This window comes from Jaculus jaculus, chromosome 1 (assembly GCF_020740685.1).
Source record: "Jaculus jaculus isolate mJacJac1 chromosome 1, mJacJac1.mat.Y.cur, whole genome shotgun sequence".
Lineage (NCBI taxonomy): Eukaryota > Metazoa > Chordata > Mammalia > Rodentia > Dipodidae > Jaculus > Jaculus jaculus.
In genome coordinates this window covers 203,149,850-203,175,394 of record NC_059102.1, presented here as the reverse complement: position 1 = coordinate 203,175,394, position 25,545 = coordinate 203,149,850, and the positions used below count along the sequence as shown (strand labels likewise).

Below are 25,545 nucleotides of genomic sequence, written 5' to 3'. Positions count from 1 at the left end.
TTAACACTTAAAGCCCAACTTTTACAGAAGGGGCACAAAGTAAACTGCATATAAAATGCAAAATTATGCAGATATTCTTTTACAGGTGATAACAAATTAATGTCACTACTAAAGCTAATACTCAACAATGGCATGTCCACATATTTAAACCACATCAATATCTTTAATTATAAAAGTTACTCTAAGACATAATAAAAGAAACCATCCTAAACACTGAGAGTATAAATCTTAAAGTTTAAAAGGCCTATGTTTACATTACTTACCAACTCATTTCACTAGACATAAGAGATTATAACTGTCTTTGCATTTTTAAGGTTGAGAGAAAAGAAGAAGAAACTTTACTTACTTAGTACTCCTTGTCGCCATGGCCTCTGTCCATAAAAGTCAAGAATACCCATTTGTGTTTCTAACGGATCAGGATTAGGATACATTACAGAAGCCTGTAAATGAAAAAACACATCTAAGAGTTTATGTACCCCATCACAAGTCAATTCTTGCTCAAGTTTTGACTGAATAAAGAAGCTTCCAGAATTAGAAACCTCAAACACATTCAAATATCATAACCATGAATATTTAACATGAACTAAATTGTTACAATATGAAACTAAATGTTTCCTTAACATTTGGAAAATCTTATAAAAACTGAAATCAATATGATTCTGACAAAATGATTTCATAATAACTTCTTTACATTTTCCACTTGCTCTAATAAATGAGTAAAAAATGTTACAAATTGTTTGATATGTATTTCACATATAAAAATATTCTCACCTCAAAAACAATGTGATGAGAGGTATTCTAAAGAGAAGATCCTGTCTTTCTTCATTATCACTTCCATTTAGTCCTGATATTGGTGCAAAAGGGTATTTTTGGCACCAAAAGGACAGACTAACACTACCTTGATGATTTTTCCTTTTTAACATTTTGCTTCTAAGACCAAATGTAAGATAACTACATTATTTAAAACTTTATAAAACAGAGACGGTCATCCTGGCACATGCCTTTAATCCCAGCACTTGCGAGGCAGTGGTAGGAGGACTGCCATAAATTTGAGGCCATCTGAGAATACAGAGTGAATTCCAGGTCAGCCTAGGCTACAGTGAGACCCTACCTCAAAAAACCAAAAGAAAAAAAAAAGAAAAAAATGTAGGGCTGGAGAGATGGCTTAGCGGTTAGGCACTTGCCTGTGAAGCCTGAGGACCCTGGTTTGATTCCCCAGGACTCACGTTAGCCAGATGCATAAGGGGGCGCATGCGTCTGGAGTTTGTTTGCAGTGGCTGGAGGCCCTGGCGCGCCCATTCTTCCCCCTCCCCCTTCTCTGTCTGTCACTCTCAAATAAATAAGTAAGAACAATAAAAAAATTTTAAAAATAAATAAATAAAACATCCAAAAGGAAAATTACGAATTTTAAATTACTTATCAGCTTACTGCCACTTCTTAAGAATGTATTCATTATTTTTATAATTTTTTGTGAAAAAAATTCAGTTGTAAATGGCATAATTTTCCAATCTACTTTTTCCATCTAAATATATTTTTGTGCATTTCATTTTAGTATTATTCTTCTGAACATTTATTTTTCATGCATGCCCACTGTTCCACATTTTAAGAAGCTTTGTATAATTAATTGTCCATCTTATTTCTGTCATACACTGAAATCAGTAAGTCTATGAGAACTTCATAAACAGGTCTTGGTACTTATCCTTAGGACCTATTATTTGCCTTAATATTTCTGAAAAAAAAAATTCTGGGTCAAGAGATATGCTTAGGTACAAAACCTTTCAAATTTTTTTTTTTTGTTTTTTTGTTTTTCGAGTTAGGGTCTCACTCTGGCTCAGGCTGACCTGGAATTCACTATGTAGTCTCAGGGTGGCCTCGAACTCTCAGTGATCCTCCTACCTCTGCCTCCCGAGTGCTGGGATTAAAGGCGTGCACCACCACGCCCGGCTTTCAAATTATTTTTTGACAGAATTATTTTACATTCTAATGAACATTTTTTGTTAGTGCCTGGTTCTATACATCCTTAACAAAATCTAGATTTAATCATCTTTTGAAATCTATTCAAACTATAATATGCCAAAGTATAAAAATACAATACATGTAATAAATTTTTTATAAACTATGTAAATAAAAATATTTCTCAGCATATAAATAAAAATGGAGTACTTGGGATAATACTTGATGTCATAATTCCTGAAATTAAGATATTAAAAGATGTGGGGAAAAAATCAATACCAATGAGTGCTAGCTTCTCAAGAGATTAATAAACTTCCTAAATACCAAACACTTCAGGAGTTGGGAACTTACTTCATGGTTACAGAGGGCTTTTGCATGTTGTTTCCTTTCCTGGGCATAATATGCTGCCTGCTGATAATAGAAGCCAGGATTTTGAGTTTGAATAGCAGTAAGCCCTAACTTAATAGCTTCATCAAACAAATCTCCAAAGGCCTGGAATCTTAAAAGAAAAAAAAATCAAGAAATAAAAAGGAAAAGGAAAAAAAGAGCAGCTATGTTTAGTAATTATTCTTTTGAGAAGCATATATTCAACATACTGAATTAAACAATACTATTAAATTAACAGCTAATATTTGTCATCATTCTTTGTAAATGCTAATGTATTACTATTTGAAAGGTTGTAGTTAATGTCTTTAAGCCACCTCTTTCATATTAACTTCTCCATATGTATACCATCAAACTAGATCTCAACATAGTTCTTATTATTCAAATACACCCACCTTTCTCAAAATAATTTCATTTTGATAATTTTTAACTAACAGTTTCAAACACTGAGCTTAGTGAAGCAAGAATTCTGTCTTGTTCACTCCTATACACTCAGGATAGAGAAGCTTAGTAGAAACCCAATGAATACATGTTGAATGAAAAGGATGGTGTCATAAATTAACTGACATCCATTAAGAAATCATACCTATTGGTATATAGTATTCCTGAAAACATTAGTTAAGGTGCTTCCCTGTGAAACGTAAAGACCCATGTTCTACTCTGTAGGTCCCACATAGGCCAAATGCACAAGGTAACACAAGCACGCAAGGTCGCACATGCACCCAAGATGGCACATGCATCTGGAGTTCAATTGCAGTGGCTGAAGGCCCTGATGTGCCAATTCCCCGCCCCCATGAAATAAAAAAATAAATTTAAAAAATTAAAAATACCTATTTACTGAAAATGAAAACTTGAATTTACAACCAAAGTCCTTTCTATTTACATTTCTTCAAATCCCATTTTATTTTTTGGTTTTTTGAGGTAGGGTCTCACTCTAGCCCAGGCTGGCCTGGAATTCACTCTGCATTCTCAGGGTGGCCTTGAACTCACAGCGATACTCCTACCTTTGCCTCCCGAATGCTGGGATTAAAGGTGTGCGTCTCCACACCCAGCCCATTTTATTTTTTAAAATATTTTTTAAAATACCATTTAAAACATACTGTTTAGACATCCATGCAGCATGCTCAAATGTCAATTCTGCACTTCCAATTTTTTTCTTACACAAATCAATGTGTTTTCGAAACTGAGCAATTGCATCCAATGGGGTGTTGTGTTGAAAACATAGCCTACAGATCTGCAAAATGCAAAAAGAAGATATATATATACACATACACGTAAGGGTGGAAAAACATTAAAAGTAACATAATTTAAAAACATGTAAACATTGGGGCTGGGGAGATAGATGGCTCAGCAGTTAAAGGAGCTTGCATTGGAAAGCCTGCCAGCCCATATTTCAAACCTCCAGCCTCCCAGATAAATTTGGATGTTTGTTCAGTTTGCAGCAGCGTGAGACACTGGTGCGTGCGTGCGCGAGCACACACACATAAATAAAAAATTAAAGCATATGTAAATTTTAAGAATAATTTTAAAAGACTATACAGCTACCTCCTTTGAAGTCCTATAGAATAGAATTAATTCCCTTCATCAAGGTGTTTATGCCCAAAGGTTATATTACTTTGAGAAATGAAATAAAATATCTCAGTACTTTTACAGGATTGACCCCTTCAGAAAATACACAATGAAAAAAAAGAATGTTACAAGACGAAAATAAAGATGGACTACAATATTTCCAACAAGTAACTAAAAAGGATAGATTGACTTTGAGTATGAAGAACTATCAGGGTCAGAATCAGGATCAGGGCTGGAGAGATGACTCAGTTAATAAAATGCATTCAGGGTTGCTGGAGAGATGGCTTAGTGGTTAAGCATTTGCCTATGAAGCCTAAGGACCCCGGTTCAAGGCTTGACTCCCCAGTACCCATGTAAGCCAGATGCACAAGGTGGCTCATGCATCTGGAGTTCGTTTGCAGTGGCTGGAGGCCCTGGTGAGCCCATTCTGTCTGTCTCTCTGCCTCTTTCTCTGTCTGTCACTCTCAAATAAATAAAAAACAAAAATGTTTGAAAAAAACAATGTATTCAGGTAGAAAGCTAGTCAAGGCATTGCTAGAGGTGGAGACAAGAGGATCCAAGAGGTTAATGGCTGGCAAGTCTAAGTGAATTTGTGAGCTTCATGTTCAATAAGAGACCCTGCCTCAAAGAATAAAGTGGAAAATTAATGAGGAAGACACCCAACATAGACCTATGACCTAATGCTCCCCCCCCACATGCAGACATATGTACCCACACATACATGAATATGCACCACACACACACACACACACACATACACACAAAAAAAAATCCTTGTACATGCTCAACACAGTTGGTAGAGGCAAGAGGATCAGCAGTTCAAGGTCAGCCTCAGTCATAGATTAAGTTCAAGACTAGCCTTGACTACATAAAAGCCAGTCTCATAAACCAAAAAAAATCAAAACAAAAATAAAATCCTTGGAGCTGATAATGTAGCTAAGTAGGATGAGTGCCTAGATTGGACAAAACCCTGGGTTCAATTCCCAACACCACATAAACCTGGGATGGCAGTGTACACCTGTAATTGGACATAGACACAGGGTGATCAGAAGTTCAATGTCTTCCTAAGCTACATAGCTGGACTGAAGCCAGCCTGGTCTCCATGGGACCTTATCTTTTTTTAAAAAAAAAAAAGATTTGTCTGAAATCTAAAGACTTTCTGTAGCATAATCAAAGGGCTGTAACTTCCACATTAAAAAAAAGATTACAAAAATACAGAAAAGCTTTTTGCCTGAAACACTATTTCACAATAGTATAATCAGGATGGGGAGATAGCTTAGGAGTTAAGGTGTTTGCCTGCTAAGCCTAAGGACCCAAGTTCAATTCCCCAGAACCCACCTAAGCCAGATGCACAAGGTGACAGACATGCACACAGGTAGCACAGGTGTACAAGGTGGCACACATGTCTGGAGTTCATTTATAGCGGCTAGGGCCCTGGTGGTCTATTCTCCTCCCCCCTCCACAGCAAGAGAGAGGGAAAAGAAAATAGTATAATCTATTTGTATTTGGGGTAAATAGAAACACAGCAAAAAAAAGTCTAAATGTATTTCCAAATACTTTTTACAATTTTCAATTTGATTTTTGAGGCAAGGTCTCACTCTAGCCCAAGCTGACCTGGAGCTCATTCTTTAGCCACAGTGATCCTCCTACCTCAGTCTCCTGAGTGCTGGGATTACAAGAATAAACCACTATGGTTGGCTTTCAATTTTATTAAGACAAGCCTGGTCAACATGAGACCTGGTTTCAAAACAACACAAAGTAATTAACAAAAGCCACTAAGTCAGCTGCAAAGATGGCTTAGTGGTTAAGGAACTTGCCAGTAAAGCCAAAGGACTCAGGTTCAATTCCCCAGTACCCACATAAAGCCAGATGAACAAGGTGATGCATGCATCTGGAGTTTGTATGCAGTGGCTAGAGGCCCTGGTGTGCCTATTCTCTCTCTAATAAATAAATAAAGAAATTTAAAAAATTTAGGAAAAACTAAGTCAAAATGATCTTTAAAAAAGAAAAAACCACTAGAGGGCTGGAGAGATGGCTTAGTGGTTAAGGCACATGCCTACAAAGTCTAAGGACCCAGGTTTGATTCTCCATGTCCTACGTAAGCCAGATGCACATGGTGGCGTATATATCTGGAGTTCATATGCATTGGATAGAGGCCCTAGAGCACCCATTCTCACTCTGTCTCTCTCTATCTCTGATAAATAAATAAAAATAAATCTTAAAAAACTTTTTAAAAACCACTAGAGTGAATATACACACACCTTTTTGATGATGAAGCCATCAGACTAAGAACACAAAGTTTTAATGTGGAGGATCTTTTAAAATTCAACACAATAGGCAGCTTTCTTATCAACATCTCTTTCTCCTACTCCAAAACAAATAAATACTGAACAACTTTCTCAACTCTCAATAATTAGGATCTATAAACTCAAAATCTGACTATTACTATTGGGCTATTAAGAGTGTCAAAGCATTTCTTGAGTAAAAGGACACACACACATGCGCAATTAATTAGCCAAATACCAATTTTTCAGAGAATAAAAAACTAATTTTGCTTCTCAAGACTTAAAGAGATAATATTTAAAGATAAAATTCCCTTTATTTGAAAGTAGAATTATTACCTTGTAGTTTATAAATCCTGCCATAGTCTTAATTTCCAAAATATTAGTTTCATGGGCTCTCAATTCATGTACAAGATTATAGGCAGTCCTATAATTCCTAATATAAACATGAGGAGGTGGTTAATTAAGGTATAAACTAATTTTGCAGAGAAAAGATTCCTAAGAACAAAATTGTTATAAATAACAGACAAGTTATTCAACATTTCTTAGTACTCAAGAGCTCAATTTCTACATCAATCTCCAAAATTCTAACACAGAAGGAACCAATGATGTTTAACAAAGAACAGAACCATCCTGTGTACATCATTCTTTGTGATTGATTAATCAGTCAATGCCACATAAAAAGCAAGTGGAAAAATGAGGGCAAATTAGATAGTTATCTAAACTTTCATTAAAAGATGAGCACTACTAATGCAGGTATACATGTATGACTGTATGTATGTATTTTTGAGATAGAGTCTCACTAGATTCTCAGGCTGTCCTTAAACTTGTAGTCCTCCTGCTTCAGCCTCCCAAGAGCTATCATTACAAGTATATGCCACCAGGCCCAACTACTACTTTTATTTTTCCAGTAATCTTATAAATTCCTCAAGCAAACATAGTATTAGCAAAGACTATTTCAAGACAGAGCACACAGGTTAACAACTTTTTACCCCCAAGTATGTGCACAGTACTGATCTTAGGTAGAGACCAGAGAAGAGGGAAAATATCTGTAGGACAGTTAACACAGGAGGATGGTGAGGAAGGACATCATTGTAGGAAAGCAACCTTATGACATTATTTTTTAACAGATCTAAAATTGAAAGCATTTATCTAATACCACCCATTAAAATGAACTACATTAAAGCCAGCTGTTTATTACTGCTATTTTACTCTACATCCTCAATTATCAGACAAATGGCTGAGGGTGGTGTTGGTTTGTTTTTTTTTTTAAATCCCCTTACATACTGCTATTGTACATCTATAAAACCGTGTTAGGGCTGGAGAGATGGCTTAGCGCTTAAGCGCTTGCCTGTGAAGCCTAAGGACCCTGGTTCGAGGCTTGAATCCCCAGGACCCACATTAGCCAGATGCACAAGGGGCGCAAACGTCTGGAGTTCGCTTGCAGTGGCTGGAGGTCCTGGCACACCCATTCTCTCTTTCTCTTTCTCTGCCTTTTTCTCTGTCGTTCTCAAATAAATAAATAAATAAATAAATATTTTAAAAAATTAAAAAATTGTGTTAAAGATACTAGGTATCATGCTTTATTAAGATTGTGGTTGATTAAAAAAAATGTTTAAATACTGCCAACACATCTACAATTGATCTTTAAGTCTCTAAACAGAGCCTTCAAATGGAAAATGATGCTACTAACAAGCGTTTTAACCTAAAAAGAAAAACCTTTGTTGAACTGAATAAACTGTTCAATTCAGATAGTACTTTGGAAATCAGTCTCTTAACTCAAGAATAGAAAACAGGAAAGTAAGAAACGTGAAAATCAAGGGGTTGTAAAGATGGCTCAGTGGGTAAAGTACTTGAGCACGAGGACCTGAGTTCAGATCCCCAGCACTTACGTAAAATGGCAGGAAGGGTGGGACATGGCTGGAATCCCAGGCTGGAGAGGCAAGATTGCTGGGCTTGCTGGCTAACTTATCTAACCCAATTAATGAGCTATGGCTGCAATGAGACCCTGCCTAAAAATGGTGGAGCACACACACACACATACAAGCTTGTATACCCACATGCAAGCCACATACACACACATATTAAAAAAAATAAAAAGACGAGGATGACTATCATATTGTATTTCCTTAGATCAAGAAATTTAATTAAATTATACTGGAAAGTTTAATGACACTCTAAAGTTTGCTTCCAATAATAAAGTTTTTAAATGTCCACTCATTCTAAACAAATGAATCTAAGCAATCTAAGTATGTTAAAATTAATTAAAATTTGACTAAAATTCAGAACATAAAAATAAGAAAAATATTGTCTAGAAATGGTTAGAAACTTACTTCAAAGCATTCTGTGTATCTTGTTTCAATTCACTGAAGAAGGCTATTTTGAACTGGTGTCTAACAAATAAAAGCTACAGAGAACAATTAAAAAATTATATGAATACTTTTAATGTGAAAATGATGCTTAATAAGAGACAATGATGTATGAAGGAAAATATCTAAAACTAAACTTCACAATTATTTTAACAAGGATATAGTTAAAAACGGTATACAAGACTATCTTCAAGAGCTTTTAAGGATAAAGTTTAAAAATTTGAAGGGACAAAGAATTTACTTTAAAAACAAATTCATTTTTAAAAGTTAAAAAAAAACTTTAGAGGTACTATAACTGCTTAAAATAGCAAAATAACAGACAAAGTAATCATTTTAAAGGTAACCCATAATGAATAATGTTCTCATTGTTGTTTCTGAATGTACCTGGTGTGTTGTTTTATTCAAGAATTCTTTATGAGATTTCACTCTCCTGATCTCAGTATAGTAGTAAGTCTGTGCATGTTCATAAAAGGCATTTTCCAGTCTGTTTAAAAAAAAAATTAAAGTTATTTTAACCAAACTTGTTCTAAGAATTGTATGAGAAATGAAAGTAAAATTGTAAAGAGAATGCCTATTTTACCTCATGATTAAGATGAAAAGTGAGACAAAATATAATCTGAATTTCTAGAAAAAAGTCTAAAATTAAGACCTCTCCAAAGCCACTGAAAATTATTTACAAGATGTAACTAATAAAAAGTAACTTCTAGTTTACAAAACTTAGATAATCTTTAAGAGTAAGAATATTTTCATCCCTAGAAACATTCAATATTTAATTAGATTTCCCCTAATTTTTAAAATTTATTTGTAAGGAGAGAGATATGGAAGGGAGGAGAGAATGAGCACCAGGGCCTCCTGCTGTTGCAAACGAACTGGAAACACGTGTCACTCTGCATCTGGCTTTACATGTGCACTGGAGAATGAAACCCAAGCCACAGGCTTTGTAAACAAGACCTTTAACAGCTGAGCCATCTCCCCACCCCAGATTTCACTATTTTTTCTGATGGGGGGGGAGCAAAAATGGCAACTGAGGTAAAAATAACACCTGTATGATTTTAATCCTGAGTCATTATATAATTCTGAGATTACCTATAAACAGAAGACAAATTTGACCAGAGATCTATATAAACTGGTGATCCACCTGCTTCAGCCTACTGTGTGCTTGGGTAGTAGGAAGAGATCACCATGCTTGCCAGAAAAGTTGGATTTTCTACGTTGGCATTCTATTTTCAAAATTATAGTTCAAAAAGTGTTAAAATCTGAAAATAAAATTAGATTCTACTCTTGAAACATTGATCTTGAGAACAATAAGGCATTAGTCTTTGAAATATTTAATGGCAGATAGAAATATGCTTAGAAGTTATCTTCAGTTATGAAAAAAAAACAAAAGGTCTTTTTCAACAAAGAAATTAGTTATAAGTTATCTCAAAAAGAATCAAAGATAAGTTTGTCTGAGTTTCAAGTAGGCTGTGTCCTCAGAGACAAAACATTTGCTAAAGAAGCAGCATAAAGACTTGAGTAAAGTAGACTGGTAAATCTTTTAGAATTAGTTATATGGAATTAAATCCTCTCTAGGACCCTCCCCTTTTTAAATTTTATTTATTTATTTATTTGAGAGAGGGGGAGAGAAAGAAAGAGAGAGAGGTAACTGGCACACCAGGGTCTGTAGCCATTGCAAGCGAACTCTAGATGCATGCCCCACCTTGTGCACCTGGCTTATGCAGGTACTAGGGAATCGAATCTGGATCCTTAGACTTCACAGGTAAGTGCCTTATCTGCTAAGCCATCTCTCTAGCCCCAAGCCCCTTTTAAATGCAACATGTTAAATAGCTACAAAGAAACATATAGATATAGTGTTGTAAGATCCTCAATTTTAATTCACATACCACTATATTATTTCAGGATTTTTATTGTGGAAGAGAAAAACTAACCATTTTAAAAACATAAGCAAATAAAAACTAAAACTAAGGGCTGGAGAGATGGCTCAGGAGTTAAGGTGCTTGCCTGCAAAGCCTAAGAATGCATGTTCGAATCTCCAGGTCCCACGCAGCCAGATGCAAAGTGACACAAGTGTGCAATGTCGCACATGTGCACAAAGGGACACATGCGTCTGAAGTTCATTCACAACAGCTGAAAGGCCCTGTATGCCCATTCTCTCTCTTTCTGTCTGCCTCTTTGTCTCTCCCTCTCTCTAAAAAAAAGTTTTTTTTAAACTAAAATAAATAACAGGGGCTGGAGAGATTGCTTAGCAGTTAAGGCACTTGCCTGCACAGCCTAGAAATGGGGTTCAATTCTCCAGTACCCATGTAAAGTCGTATGAAAATGGAGCATTCATTTGGAGTTTATCTGCAGCAGATAGAGACTCTGGCATACACATTTGTAGCAGACAGCTTCAGGTTCGCTGAGAACTTCCAGACCGGGCACAGTTTTGGAGGAAGGGATATTTATTGAACCTTACAGATCCAGGGGAAGTTCCATAATGGCAGAAGAAGCTGGCCTGCCTTCACAGGACCAAGGGGGGGGGGGAGTGAGAGAGAGAGAGAGAGAGAGAGAGGGAGGGAGGGAGGGAGGGAGGAAAGCACAAGACAAAAGACAAAAGCCACATAACACAGCACACTTCAAGAACTCCAGCTAGGCACACTTTGCATATCCTTAGATTGAAATGTGAAACCCACCACCACACCTTAAGATCCACCCAGTGACACTGCCTCCAGCTAGGTGGCTACAGACACAAACTAATAAAAGAAACTAAATATATTGGGGGTCATCTATTCAAACTTCCACAACATTCATTCATTTTCATTCTCTCTCTCTCCTTAAAAATAAATTTTAAAAGAAAATAAAAAGTAGGGGCTGGAGAGATGGCTTGGTGGTTAAGCGCTTGCCTGTGAAGTCTAAGGACCCCAGTTTGAGGCTGGATTCCCCAGGACCCACTTTAGCCAGATGCACAGTGCACAAGGGGGCACACATGTCTAGAGTTTACTTGCAGTGGCTGGAGACCCTGGCATGCCCATTCATTCTCTTTCTTTCTCTTTCTCTCTCTCTCTCTCTCTCTCTCTCTCTCTCTCCATCTTTCTCTCTGTCTGTTGCTCTCAAATAAATAAATAAAATTGAACAAAAAATTAAAAAAAAATAGTGCTGGAGGGCTGGAGAGATGGCTTAGCAGTTAAGGTGCTTGCCTGCAAAGCCTAAGTATCCATGTTCTACTCTCCAGATCTGGTTAGCCAGACGCACAAAGGTGAGGCAAGTGTAAGGTCACACATGCACACTAGGTGGTGCAAGCATCTGGAGTTCGATTGCAGTGGCTGAGGCCCTGGCGTGCTAATTTTCTATCTCTTCTCTAAAATAAAATGATATTTTTAATAGGGCTTGAGAGGTGGCCTAGAGGTTAAGGTGCTTGCCTGCAAAGTCTATAGACCCAAGTTCAATTCCCCAATACCTACATAAAGCCAGATGCACAAGGTTGCACATGCATCTGGGATTTGTTTACAGTGGCTAGGGGCCCTGGCATGCCCATTCTATCTATCTGCCTTAATCTCAATAAATAAACAAACAAGCAGAAGTAGTCAAGAAGTAAGGGGTTATCAACTGATACACTTTTAAGGTAACACAAAAAAATTACCAATGTTTTTTTTCTGGGAAAAGACATTGAAATTCTTTGTTCTAAAATAGGAAACCTAACTAATCCTGTCTTTTCAATTGGAGATTTACTCTAGCTGATCCATGATACTAGGTTTTGTTTGTTTGTTTTTAAAAATAGTTCTCAGCTAGAAATTTTTTAATTCCTTAGGTCAAAGAAAAAAAACACTAAGAAGACCATTATTCACCTTATAATGTAACCCACAAGGTGGTCAGTGTGGGGCAGCACAAACAAAGACTTCCCTGAGAGTTCACACACATTGCACAGAGCCGCGGCCCTTTCTGAAGCAATGACATCTTCTCCTGTTAATAAGAACCAAACAAAGAAATAACACAAATAACTTTATCTCTGATATTAATATTCTTCAAATTTGGAATTAGGAATAAAATCCTTAACCACTTTTTACCATGGTAGTAAGACCTCTGGGGCTCCTTTGACAGCTTAGGGTTTTGAGGCTACTCATTAGGAAAAAAAAAAGTGGAACTTTTTACAGAGCCAGGACAGACAGGCCAAATAATGCCAAAAATCACATCTGATACCTATTTTTAAATCCATAAATAAAAATGGAAGCAATAATTCATTAAAGAAGTAGTCAAAACCATTTAAGCTGCTACAAGTATTAACATGCAAAAAAAACTTTAATAAAAAAATTAAAAATTAAAAAAAAACTTACTCTGGCTCACAAAACTTTTAGAAAGTAAAAGAAACAATCATTTAAAATAAAAACATTTTCCTGGAGGAAACTGCAAATCATATAGTATTTTTACATGCGTAAGAATAAATTTCAACTAGAATCAGACAACTAAACAATATACTTTCTGAAAAGCAACTGAATTAATGTTTTGTTAACTGATAGTAGTCTATGTGGGGTGCTAAGTAGAAATGGAAGAGCAGGACTCAAAACTAGTGAATGTTGTAATTTTTAATTATTTACAATAAGTGTTTGTTCATGTGTTGCTGGTGCTTTTTAAACTTAGCACACTGGGCTAGGGAAATGGCTTAGCAGTTAAGGGATTTGCCTGCAAAGCCAAAAGACCCTGATTCAATTCCCTGGAACCCACATAAGCCAGATGCACAAGAGAGCACATGCACATGTGTCTGGAGTTTGTTTGCAGTGGCTGGAGGCCCTGGCCTGCCCATTCTCTCTCTCTCTCAAATAAATAAATAAATAAAAACAGCACACTATCATCTCCCAAAGTGAATGTTTAAAGGATTTAAACATTAAAAAAAAAAATCTACCTATTGGGTAGGTGTGGTGGCACAAATCTTTAAACTCAGAACTAAGGAGGCAGAGGTAGGAGGATTGCTGTGAGTTCAAGGCCAGCCTGAAACCACATAGTTATTTCCAGGTAGTCAACCTAGGCTAGAGTGAGACCCTACCTTGAAAACCAAAAAAAAAAAGATAAAAAATCTACCTCCTGGTATAAACATTGGGGCCATAATGCAATTAAAACAACCTTTCGATACCTGGAGGCAAGGGGGTTTTCTTCTGAATCAGAACCACTGCAACTTTTGTGTTTCTTCCTTGTAAACTTTGCCTGCAATAGAAAACAATATAATTCATAACATAAATAACTTGTTTTAGCTAAATTATTCCAGGGTTCACATAAAACACAAGCTTGATAACTCAACTGAAGATCAGCTTCAACGGAAAAGATCAAGATCAGAGTAAATCTTTTTTCTACACATGAAGAGTATATATACCGTAATAACTTCATTTTTTGGCTTTTCAAGGTAGAGTCTCACTCTACTCCAGGCTGACCTTGAATTCACTATGTAGTCTCAGAATGGCCTTGAAGTCAAGGCAATACTCCTACCTGTGACTCCTGAGTGCTGGGATTAAATGCGTGTGCCACTATGCCCAGCTAATAACTTTGATTTAAAAAATACAATTGTACACCAAGCTTATAATCCTTATAAAAATCTGCTTTAAAAGAAAGTTTAGGGGTGCTGAGGAGAGTAGTAGTTAAAAGAATTTGCTGCATAAGCCTGACAACCGGAGTTCAGATCCCAAGAACCCATGTAAAGCCAGACATAAGTGGCATGTCTGTAATCCCAAAATACCTACAGTAATGCGAGTCAGGAGAACCCCAAAGCTCGCAGCAGCAGACAAGGGAGGCCCAGTCTCCAATGTGGACAGTGAAGAACATGACCCCCCACACCATCCATATGCTCACATGACAGCGGAACACACATTCAGTGTAAACATCATAATACAGCTCAACTCTTTACAATGGTACATTAGTCACCCAAAAGAACTATCTTAAAACTACAGTAGTAAAGCAAAAGTGCCTCATGGAGTCAAACAGTAAATTCCTATCTCTAAAAGATCTTATAAATGTGCAGGCTGGGGAGACGGCTCAATGGATAATGTGCTTGCCATCAAGTGTGAGGACCAGAGTTCAAATCCCCAGTGCCCACATAAATGCTGAGTGGCATGGCAGCCCCTTGTAATCCCAGCACTTGGAAATAGACAAGGGATTCCGTGGAGCAAGCTGGCCAGCTACACTAGCCAAATAATCAAGGCTTGGTTGGGTTCAAGTGAGAGATTGCCTTAGTAAATAAAGTGGGAAGCAATCATGGAAGATGCCCCACATCAACTTCTGGCCTTCACAAATACATGCTCACATTTTGTGCCTACAGACATACACATGCATGTATACCACATATGTGCAAAAAAAAAAGACTATAAATAAAAGAAGAAACATTTGGAAATTCAGACCAATTTATCTTCTAAATTTCTTCCCATATCCTAGGATTGTATAGAGTTAATATTTATATTACTTATTAGAAGCTGAGTAAGTTTCAGTGGAGAACAATAATCCCCAAAGTGACCATCATATTCAGTTGCTTTCAATAAAATTTAAATGGGGCTGGAGATATGGGGCTGGATATGTAGCTCATGGTCGCAGCACTTATCACATATATACAAGACCTTGTGCTCAAACCCTTGTATTGCAGCAATAAGAAGAAAACAAATGACACCTGCAACCTACTGTGGCAACTTGCCAGATCTCATACCTGACAATTTCCACTCTGGTCGCACACTCAGACTGCTTTTCTTTCCACTGAGGCTCATCCCAGTCCAGTTCATAGAACACAACCACCAGGGCTGGCACCAGATTCAGATGCTTATTCATCCAGCCAGTCTTTAAGATCCCCTTAGGGATGTACCATTCATATGAAGTTCTCTGCAAACAGAAACCATGGAGTGCCAGGTACTTTATGAGCACTTGTTTCATTCAATATATACATCACCCATTTCCTAACTCTGGAAATTTAGGCCTTCAAAAATTACAATAAGAAGCCAGGTGTGGTGTCACACACTTTTAATCCAAGCACTTGGGAGGCATAGGTAGGAGGAATGCTGTGAGTTCAAGGCCATCCTGAGACTATATAGTGAATTCCAGGTCAGCCTGGACTAGAGCGAGACCCTACTTCAAAAAACAAAAACAAAAACAAAAACAAAAACAAAAACAAAAACAAAAACAAAAACAAAAAAAAGAAAAGAAAAGAAAAGAAAAAATTAAAATAAGAGTTACAAGTGTCAGGGGTTAGAGAAATGGCTTAACAGTTAAGGTGCTTGCCTGCAAAACTGAAGGACCCAGGTTCAATTCTCCAGTACCCATGTAAACCAGATGTACAAAGTGGCACATGCATATGGAGTTCATTTGCAGTGATTGGAGGCCCTGGCATACCCTCTCACTCCCCCTCCCTACCTCTCTCTCTCATAAATATATAATATTAAAAAAAAAAAGCGTTACAAGTGTCAGATGTAGACTTGCAACCCTAGAAAACTGTACTTCCCTTTTAAGAAAGAACCAAAGCCAAAGAATCCCTAGTAATGCAAAGACCTCAGATATCCTGTAAAAAGGTACTCAGCCTTTTTCCAACTAAATCTGCTCCCATTCTTCACTATGCCCATTCCTGTTCTTATAAAATAACAAAATAGTATAAAATCCAATATGGCTTCATTTGCCATGACAAGATTTTACCTACTGTGGGCAAAAGTGAAAACTGAAAAAGAATTCTTAACTATAGAGGAGTAGCAACAATCACTCTGAGTGATGACAATACATGCCTTTCAGTGAAGAAAGGATATGGCCACTTTGCATATCAGCTCTGACGACACAGCTGAGGCTCCAAATCACCTGTATTGAAACAGACTAATCCAACTCATGCTGATCCAATGTTACTTAAGGTAAGAAAGGATAAGTAAAGAACGCAACACAAAGAAAGTTTGACTCAAAAAAGGACCATAGTAGGAATGAAAGCATTATGAAATGGAAAATTAAGGGAAATGGGAGTTGGTTATCTGGGACCTTTACATTGGGGGGGGGTGTTTAATGCTCAAGACCAGAGGTGCTATTATTTACACACTAAGTATGAGCTTTTACAACATGCACAGTTTCCAGATATGGGTGTGTGAGATGAAGTTTCCAATGTGTTCTCAAACATGAATACAACATCCAGCTGGTGACCAAGTCCTGTTTTGGTCCTACCTTCCCAAAGTCTGAGCCTAGAACTACATTTTTATAAAGCACCCTATGTGACGATGACCAACTGGCCAAAAACACTACTCCAAAGCAAATATACATACACAAATAGTGCGGGATGTAATTTCACTGATGCCTCCTGTCAATTTTCAGGCCAATCTCATGAAATTATGATCACAACATGTAAATCAATATACATGAATTGCATAAAACATAAACTTCATATAGACCACCATCATAATTACTATTTTTAAGGGCAAATAAGAGCCCAGTGTTCACCTTAAAAGTCAGTTTTCAAATCAATGCTTTCTTTATTCAACATTGGGTACTTTTGGTTTATATATAACTCCCCAAAGACAGAGGTAGTGTCTAATGTAAATTTCTATCACCAGCTTACTGCACAATTCCAATTACTTAGCACAAGGCAAGTGATCAAACAACATGTGAAATTAAGCTAAACTTCAAAGATTACTGATTCTACAATAATGAAAGATGAATGGTGAATGTGAGACCCTCCTTTTAAGAGTTTGTTAGCTATAGAAACATGTGGGTTTTGTTCATTGATTTCTTTTAATGTATTTATTTGAGAGAGAGAGAGAGAGAGATGAACAAGCAGACAGAGAGAAAGAAAGTGAGCATGCCAGGGCCTCTAGCCACTGCAAATAAACTCCAGACACATGTGCATCCGGCTTACGTAGGTCCTGGGGAATCGAATCAGGGTCTTCGGCTTTGTAGGCAAATGCCTTAACAGCTAAGCCATTTCCCAAGCCCGACATGTGGGTTTTTTAATGCAAAAGAAAATATAGGCTTACATGATGAAAACTTTTTATTTTATCTTATTTGAGAGAGAGGGAAGAAGGAGTAAGGGAGAAAGAGGCAGAGAGAGAATGGGCACACTAGAGCCTCCAGCCACTGCAAACTAACTCCAGACACATGCGCCACCATATGTATCTATCTGGCTTATGTGGATACTGGGGAATTGAACATGGGTCCTTAGGCTTCACTGGCAAATGCCTTAACCACTAAGCCACCTCTTCAGCCCCTATAAAGCATTTTTAAGTAATTATTCCACTGATATCATAAATATAATAATAAACATATATAACATATATACTATTATACATATATATACAAATATATAATATAAAAATATATAATCTATTATAAATATAAACAAAATATAAATATAAAATAATTGTTATTAAATATGTGTATATTACATAGTATATTAAAATGTCCTTTATGTACCATTATAACTTCTGCCTTGAACAACTGAGTTTTCCAGCATATACATGGTAACAAAAAAAGATACACACATATGTGTAGGGAGAGAGACAGACAGAAAAAGGAGATTAAGATTGAAATTGTGAATGAATGCATTCAATCCAAATGCCATTACCTTAGGTCTACATTTAGGATATTCATGGTCACCTGGGAGCACCTTGAAAGAAATTGGTACCCGATCAGCTCTCCGATTAGCACAGAAAGCATCCCAGACTGCTCGATGGACAGCATTATAAACTACATCTAGGCCCGTAAGTGTAACAAAAGCCATAGGCCGACAACATAATTCCACTGGGAAGTCCCACTGTGTGGGGCTCATGTTGAAGGAGTCACAAAAAATCTGAAATACAAATGTTGACATTCATAATTAGTTTTAAAAACCAACATTCATATCTAACACATAAATATTTTTAAAAGGCAAAAGACTTTGAATGAGTTTACAATATCAAGCAAATAAACAGAAGTGAAACTTGTTAATTCCTGAGTTACTTATTAAAATTATTACATTATTTTTTATAAAATTAATCCTTCAAAAAGGACACTGTAGTCAACTTTTAAACAAATCTTTCAAAAATTTACACCAGAGTTTGGGATCAACAGACAGAGGAAGTAGGTATGTGATGAAATTAAAACAGGTCTAGGTAGGTATGGTGGCACATACCTGCAATCTCAGAACTCAGAAGACTGATGCAGAAGGATCAAGAGTTAAAGGGAGCCTGGTGTGACACAGTAAGACATGGTCTCAAAAAAATAAATACAGAGGCTGGGCATGGTGCACACCTTTAATTGCAGCTCTCGGGAGGCAGAGGAAGGATGATCACTGTGAGTTCAAAGCCACCCTGAGAATACAGAATGAATTCCAGGTCAGCCTGTACTAGAGTGAGACCCTGCCTCAAAAAAACAAAAAAAAAAAAAAAACAAATCAATAAATACAAGGGCTGGAGAGGTGGCTCAGCCATTAAAGGGATTTTCTTGCAAAAGGTGATGACCTGGATTCAACTGCCCATGTAAAACCACATGAACAAAGTGGTGCATGCACCTGGAGTTCACTTGCAGTGACTGGAAACCCTGGTGTGCTCATTCACACTCACTCTTCCTGCTTGCAAATAAATAAATGTGTGTGTGTGTGTGTGTGTGTGTGTGTGTGTGTGTGTGTGTGTTTTAAAAAGCCAGGTGTGATGGCATGTGCCTTTAATCCTAGCACTATGGAAGCTGAGGTAGGAGGATCACTGTGAATTTGAGGCCAGTCTGGTCTGAGACTACAGAGTGAATTTCAGGTCAGCATGGGCTGGAGCGAGGCTCTACCTCAAAAAACTGAAAGATTTTTAAATAATACAGAAAAAATAAAGTTATATGCCCTACTTCAACCATAAATAATAAAACAACAATAATTATTGACTGATGTATATAAATACAATTGCCTCTTACTCCCCTGGAATTGCTAATACCTAGTTTACCAAAGTCTGGTTATTATTTAAAGTAATGTATTACCTAAATAGCTATTTTCTCACTATAAACAATATAAGTTAAAAGAAATCTGTAAGAGAAACACTAATAATAAATGAAAAATAGGTTGTCATGTTTAGCTAAGTCCAAATAAATGCAAGCATGCACTGGCTTTAGAAGTACAATTATATTAAAATGTCCCAACAGAATCTATTATATTTTTAAATAATTATTTCCATAAGGATTTAGCATATGCTTCTTTTAAGAGGTGATCTTTGAATGGGCATGGTGGGGCACGCCTTTAACCTAGCACTCAGGAGGCGGAGATAGGAGGATCGCCATTAGTTCAAAACCACACTGAGATACAGAGTGAATTCCAGGTCAGCCTGCGGTAGGGTGAGACCCTACCTCAAAAAAAAAAAAAAAAAAAAAACAGGGCTGGAGAGATGGCTTAGCGGTTAAGCGCTTGCCTGTGAAGCCTAAGGACCCCGGTTCGAGGCTCGGTTCCCCAGGTCCCACGTTAGCCAGATGCACAAGAGGGCGCACGCATCTGGAGTTCGTTTGCAGAGGCTGGAAGCCCTGGCGCGCCCATTCTCTCTCTCCCCCTGTATCTGTCTTTCTCTCTGTGTCTGTCACTTTCAAATAAAAAAAAAAAAAAAAGAAAAAAACAGATGATCTCTGGGTCTGGGGAGATGTCTCAGCAGCTAATGGCACTTGCTTGCAAGAATGCCACTGCCAACCAATTCCCCAGCACTCATGCAAAGCCTGGTACAAAGTGGAGCATACATCTGTAATCCTAACATGCCTACAGCAATGGAGTGGAGTTGGGATTGTCCTAAGATCTCTATGTGCACCATGGCATGTGCAAGTCCCCCCAGAAACATCACACACATCCAACAAATGTACACCCACACAAAAAGGTGATCTCCTGGCTTAGCGGTTAAGCGCTTGCCTGTGAAGCCTAAGGACCTCGATTTGAGGCTCAATTCCCCAGGACCCACCTTAGCCAGATGCACAATGGGGCACACATGTCTGGAGTTCGTCTGCAGTGGCTGGAGGCCCTGGCGCGCACATTCTCTCTCTCTCTCTTTCTTTCTCTCTCTCTCTCTCTCTCTCTCTCTCCCTCCCTCCCTCCCTCTCTCTCTCTCTCTCTCTTCCTCTTCCTCTCTCTGTCACTCTCAAATAAAAATAACAAAAAAAATTTTTTTAAAAAGGTGATCTCCATCAGTACATTATACAAAACACAATGTAATCTTTGGGAAAAACAGACATACTTTTGCTATCACTTGATCCTAAGTCGTGGTATTTCTAACTGAAAGGTTAATTTAGTAAAGATCATTAGGTTCCTGATACTTAAGTACTTAAGAAACAGCAAGTATTGAAAGTGACTGGAAAGCTTGCCAAAAATGATATATATCTATCTACAATATAAATTTCTACACCTGTTTATATTTTACTACAGTATTAAGCTATGAGGGCAAAGAAAGAAAAATACTAACTCTAGGAAATTTAGAATGAAAATAGGAAATAATCTAGCTAGCGAAAGGGGAATTTGGGATAAAAATTTAAGGGGGAGCAAGGTATACATCCTGTACGAGCCTGAGGGGCCCAAGACTGCCCAAGTTTAGATTTCCAGATCTCATGTTAAACAGCTGGGCACAGCCACATACTCCTACAACCCCAGTTTTACAAGGAAGCAGAAAGCTGAGAGACCAGAGCCCAGAAAACTCAGGACACAGTAAGAGAGTGCTACTCAAAAACAAGACCAGTTGGAAGAAAGAGGAGGACACTGGATGTTCCATTATGGCCACCACAGGCAAAGGATCCCCTGTCACAGGCGAGCTTCTGGAGTTCCACAAGGGCACAAATATGTGCATATATCACACACACGTGCAAAAAAATAATCGGAGAAAGATAGTCAAATACAGTATGGATATTTTTGCTTAATATCAAACAGTTTAGACTACGGATCTGTTGCAGTCAGGTTTGTATTGCTAGCAGAAAACTCCTGACCAAAAGCAGCTTGTGGGGGAAAAAGGGGATTTATTTTGGCTTACAGACTCAAGGGGAAGCTCCATGATGGTAGAGGAAAACGATGACATGAGCAGAGGGTGAACATCACCTCCTAGGCAACATCAGATGGACAACAGGAACAGAATAGAGGGCCAACAACAGGCAAGAGGAAGCTGGCTATAACACCCATTAGCCCGCCCCCAACAATACACTGCCTCCAGGAGGATCCAAGTCCCAAACTGCCATTAGCTGGGACCAAGCATTCAGAACACCTAAGTTTATGGGGGACACCTGAATCAAACCAATATATTCCACCCCTGGCCCTCAGAAACAGAACCATCCATGATGTAAAATGCAATGCATTCAGCCCAACTTTAAAAGTCTCCATAGTTTTTATCAATTTCCACAATGTTCAAACATCCCCATAGTCCAAGGTCTTTTAACTGAGGCATAATACCAAATTAAAAAAAAAAAAAATCCAGGGCTGGAGAGATGGCTTAGCAATTAAGCGCTTGCCTGTGAAGCCTAAGGACACCGGTTCGAGGCTCGATTCCCCAGGACCCATGTTAGCCAGATGCACCAGGGGGCGCACTCTGGAGTTCGTTTGCAGTGGCTGGAGGCCCTGGCGCGCCCATTCTCTCTATCTCTATCTGCCTCTTTCTCTGTTACTTTCAAATAAACAAATAAAAATAAACCAAAAAATAAATAAACCATAATGGCACAGAATATTTACCCTGCAAAAGATGGCACTGGGCACAGCAAAGAAACATTCAACCAATACAAAATTTAAACAGAGTATTGCAGTCAGGTAGGTTCGCATTGCTGGTGGAAATTTCCCGACCAAGAGCAGCTTGTGGGGAAAAGAGGTTTATTTTGGCTTACAGACTCGAGGGAAAGCTCCATAATGGCAGGGGAAAACGATAGCATTAGCAGAGGGTGAACATCACTTCCTGGCCTACATTAGGTGGACAACAGAAACAGGAGAGTGTGCCAAACACCAGCAAGGAGGAACTGGCTATAACACCCGTAAGTCCGCCCCCCAACAATACACGCCCTCCAGGAGACGTTAATTCCCAAATCTCCATCAGCTGGGATACTAGCATTCAGAACACCTAAGTTTATGGGGAACACTTGAATCACTCCACCACACAGGACAAACATCAAACTGTAGCTCCAAGTGCAACAACTCTAGAGATCCAATTCCACCCCTCCAGCTAGGCTACTCATAGTCCTAAAAAACTTCAAGTGCTGGCAGCTCTTCTTGGCAGCCATCCCATAGCCCTGGCATCTCCATTGGGTCTCTGCTGCAACCCATGGTTCATCCTCTTGTCTTCATAGGGTCACCATGCAGGTAATTCAACAAGCCTGCTTCAAACTGCCTATGGCCATTTCCAAAATACAAAACCTTGTTACAAATTCAGTGACCCTCTCTTTCTTGCATTTGTTATACTCCATAATATGAGGTAGACTGACAATTTGTTAATCCAGGGGATGGGGATAAAGCTGACTTTGAAGAACAGGACACGCCTTCAGAATTCAGAACCCTTCAAAAGAGTCTGCAGTCTTCCTGCAGTCCCAATACAGATAAACTGATCCAATCTCAATGGTTGTAATCTCTCAAACAATTGCAGCTGAATGGGCAGAAGTTTCAGCCTAAAGATTTTATGCAATGCAACCCTGCATAAGTTCTCAGGACACAGGCATAACAGCAAGCCTCTCACACAAACTGCTTCTAGCCAGTCCCTAAAAGTTCTTTCTTATAAACCAAACCTCACAGTCCACAGTTCTTACTGCATTTAGATATTAAACTCTGACCAGAATAGTACATTAAGTTGTACTTACATCACTGTAAGGTATCTCTTAGGCCAAGATTTCAAATACTTCCACATTTCTCTAGAAAATCAGCTCCAAAGGGCCAAAAGCCACACAATCAGGTTTCAAGCAGCAACAAACCCAGTCCTCTGGTACCAATATTACTTTTGTAGTCAGTTTCACATTACTGGCAGAAAGCACCTGACCGAGAGCAGATTGTAGGTGAAAAGGGTTTATTTTGGCTAACAGACTCGAAGGAAGCTCCATTATAGCATGGAAAATGATGGCATGAGCAGAGGGTGGACATCACCTCCTGGCCAACATCAGGTGGACAACAGGAACAGAAGACAGTGCAAAGCACTGGCAAGAGGAAGCTGGATATAACACCCATATGCCTGCCCCCAACAATACATTGCCTCTATGAGGTTTTAATTCCCAAATTACCATCAGAACACTTAAGTTTATGGGGAACACCCGATTCAAACCACCACAGGCTGTAAAGGCCCATTTCCCCAAACAATCTTCGAGGTTCAAAAGAAATAGCTGAATATAGAGTGGGAATTATGGGAACTAGAAATTACTTGTAAAGCTTTAAATTCATACTGCCCAAGAGAAATATTGAGCCACATAGATGATTTAAAATATCCTAGCAATCACATTAGAAAGTGAATAAAGAAGCCAGGTTTGGGCTGGGGAGATGGCTCAGTGGTGAAAGGTGCTTGCTTGCAAAGCTTGTCAGTCTGGGTTCAATTCCCCATTAAAGTCAGATGCACAAAGTGGTGTATACATCTGGAGTTTGCAGTGGCAGAAGGCCCTATGTGCCCATACACTCACTCTCTCTCTCAAATAAATAAATAAATAGTTTTGGTTTTTAAAAAGCCAGGTTCGGGCTGGATAGATGGCTTGGTGGTTAAGGCACTTGCCTGAGAAGCTGAAGGACCCATGTTCAACTCTTCAGAGCCCATGTGAGCCAGATGCACAAGGTGATGCAAGCCCACATAAGGTGGTACACCAGTCCAGACTTTGACAGCAGTGGCTGGAGGCCCTGGAGTGCCAATTCTCCCTCTCTCTCATAAAATAAAATTTAAAAAGCCAGGTTCAATGGTATATGTCTGCAATCCTAGCATTCAGGAGGGAGGGGTGGAAAGATTGATGTGTTTGAGGACACCCAGGGCTACATGCTTAGACCTGGTCTCAACGTCCCCCCCCCCATCCTCCAAAAAAGTAAAAACGAAAACATGTGGAATTCATTTTAACAACATCCTATTTACCCTGGTTGTGTCAAAATATACACATTAGCATAATGTTTAATATGGCTCTGTGATTAAAGGCACTTACTTGCAAAACCTGCCAGCCCAGGTTCAATTCCCAAACACCCATGCTAAAGCCAGCCCCCAAAGGTAGCTCAAGGATCTGGTGTTCATTCCAGCCTGGAACGTTCACACACATGCAAATGAAAATGTTTTTTTTTTTAAAAAAAAAAAAAAAAGAGCAAGAGTATGAGACTGGTAATGAACAAGTGCAGACAGTCTGAATGGATCTCAGTGAAAGACGAGGAAAGCCACTGGAGGAACCAACCAAACAATGGCACAAAACAGAAAGAAGTAGAAATGAGCCTTTTGTAGTTAGTGTGAGGGAAATAATCTGGCAGCTAGTGTATAAATTAAGGAAGGTTACCCAAAGTAGCAGGTTAAAAAAAACAGGATGTTTTATTTTTCAATTAACTGGAAGTCTGGGATGCCAGACAGAAGGCTAGCACAGAGATGTCGACTACCAAACGATCCGGCTGATGCTGAGGACCAGAAGCAACAAGGCAACCTGGCAAAGAAGTGGTCCCCAGGGTCGCTGCTCTCTGCTCTGGTCGCTCCAGGGAGGAGACATAACTGCCAGCCCTAGAGGCAGACGGAATCTTCCCCTCGTCCAGTCCCCCCCTCTGCCTAGAAGCCCCAGAAGTATGTGCGTTCTTCTTGGACGCGGGCAGGTACGTGTCCGCGGTGCCCCGGCGCACCACCACGGGACACGCAGGCCCCAGGCCAGCGAGCCGCCCCCATGGCAGCCCGGCCGTCCCTGCGGGCCTCTGCGCCCCGACTCACCCCGGCCGCACGCCCTGGGCCCGTGGAGCTGCGGCCGCTCGCTGCCAGCCCCGGGAGAACGAGGACAGGGCGACACCGATGTCACGCAAGGCGATGGCCCCTGCAGTCCGCCGCAGTCCCTGAGCCAGATCCGGAAAGGAGACTTGCTCTTCCCCGCCTCCGAGGGCACAGGAAGCACTTTCTGGGCCTGAGTGGCAGCTCGCCGTA

At 38.9% G+C, this 25,545-nt stretch overlaps 1 protein-coding gene across 1 annotated transcript in view; it reads right to left on the bottom strand.

Annotated features, from left to right (window-relative positions):
- The window catches only part of Trappc11 (trafficking protein particle complex subunit 11), a 51,625-nt gene extending 26,123 nt beyond the window's left edge, over nucleotides 1-25,502 (bottom strand). Inside the window, exons 1-11 of the mRNA XM_045160604.1 lie at nucleotides 25,339-25,502; nucleotides 18,090-18,314; nucleotides 15,216-15,385; nucleotides 13,662-13,732; nucleotides 12,382-12,496; nucleotides 8,942-9,041; nucleotides 8,522-8,595; nucleotides 6,528-6,624; nucleotides 3,438-3,571; nucleotides 2,305-2,452; nucleotides 347-440 (exon numbers count right to left, since the gene is read on the bottom strand). Coding sequence (XP_045016539.1) covers nucleotides 347-440; nucleotides 2,305-2,452; nucleotides 3,438-3,571; nucleotides 6,528-6,624; nucleotides 8,522-8,595; nucleotides 8,942-9,041; nucleotides 12,382-12,496; nucleotides 13,662-13,732; nucleotides 15,216-15,385; nucleotides 18,090-18,293 — 1,207 coding nt within the window. The 5' untranslated portion in view covers nucleotides 18,294-18,314; nucleotides 25,339-25,502. The remainder of the gene's footprint in view (nucleotides 1-346; nucleotides 441-2,304; nucleotides 2,453-3,437; nucleotides 3,572-6,527; nucleotides 6,625-8,521; nucleotides 8,596-8,941; nucleotides 9,042-12,381; nucleotides 12,497-13,661; nucleotides 13,733-15,215; nucleotides 15,386-18,089; nucleotides 18,315-25,338) is intronic.
- Between the last annotated feature and the right edge of the window lie 43 nt (nucleotides 25,503-25,545).